The sequence below is a fragment of the Hipposideros armiger genome, unplaced genomic scaffold (assembly GCF_001890085.2).
Source record: "Hipposideros armiger isolate ML-2016 unplaced genomic scaffold, ASM189008v1 scaffold_1862, whole genome shotgun sequence".
Classification (NCBI taxonomy): Eukaryota; Metazoa; Chordata; class Mammalia; order Chiroptera; family Hipposideridae; genus Hipposideros; species Hipposideros armiger.
The window spans coordinates 45,064-46,151 of record NW_017733212.1 but is presented as its reverse complement, the minus strand read 5'-3'; the positions used below and the strand labels follow the sequence as shown (position 1 = coordinate 46,151).

The 1,088-nt window shown below is 34.8% G+C and overlaps 1 protein-coding gene across 1 annotated transcript in view; it reads left to right on the top strand.

Moving 5' to 3' along the window:
* Positions 1 to 1,088, top strand: part of PLSCR1 (phospholipid scramblase 1) — a gene marked incomplete at its 5' end in the record, with an annotated part of 31,958 nt that overhangs the window by 16,876 nt on the left and 13,994 nt on the right. Inside the window, one exon of the mRNA XM_019634743.1 lies at positions 122 to 283. Within this exon, the coding sequence (XP_019490288.1) occupies positions 122 to 283 (162 nt within the window). The remainder of the gene's footprint in view (positions 1 to 121; positions 284 to 1,088) is intronic.

Sequence of the window (1,088 nt, the reverse complement as noted above, 5' to 3'; positions counted from 1 at the left end):
TAAGATGTGTTGTAAATCAAATGGTGCTTACAACAATGTCTAACACTTAGAAAGTATTCAATAAATGAGTTATTGGATATTATTATCATTACAATTTATATATGTTCTTTTGCTCTTTTAGATAGAAATCCACGCTCCTCCTGGTGTTCCAGTAGGTTATGTGACACAGAACTGGCATCCATGCCTACCAAAATTTACAGTTCAAAATGAGAAGAGAGAGGATGTACTTAAAATTGTTGGTCCATGTCTTGTGTGCAGCTGTTGTGCAGATGTTGATTTTGAGGTAAGAGATGTGATCATGTTCATAGGTTTGGCTTTCCTAATGTAAGAATAATATAAATTGGAGGACGTTACGAATATAACAAATCAATATGTGTATCCTGATATCTCAAGAAGGAGATAGTTTGCTCATATATTTATTTAACTTTAATCAGAAAGGTGGTCATAGTTCTCATTGAGCATCATTGTTGATTATGCTAAATGGAAAAAAGAAAAGCGGAGACATTGTCAAATAAATATAAGCAAAACATCTAACACTTAAACACGGTGGCTTCTGTATGGAGGCACTGTATACACAGGGTGCCAAAAAAATGTAAGGAAAAAAACTATTAAAATTGTAATACTCAATATATACCGATAACAAAAGATGAATACAAGTCATGTTTGACATCCACAATTACAAGATGTGCTCAGAGTGGTTACCATCAGCGTCCAGACACTTTTGATTACAGCAAATTAGTGCTTAAGCACAGATAACATCTCTTAAAATGTGTATACATTCTTTTGGTATCCATTTTAAGTAGAACATCTAAGTCTGACTGTCAAAGCATACGGATCCTTCAATCTGACACACAGGCTGCCAGTGGTCTCAGCCCACTTCAGAAGGCCTGACATCTTTGAGTTTCTACAAAAAGTCCAATTATGCTTCTCTTTGGTCTCTTCTTTATCTTTGTATTAAATTGGGTCATTAGTAACCATAGTATATCGGTGTACTTACTATCTGGAAGAATTTCATTACAGCAAGTTTCCAACAGATAGTCTAGCCTTATAGCTCACCGTATTTGATTGCAAATGTGAAAAGTCAGGAG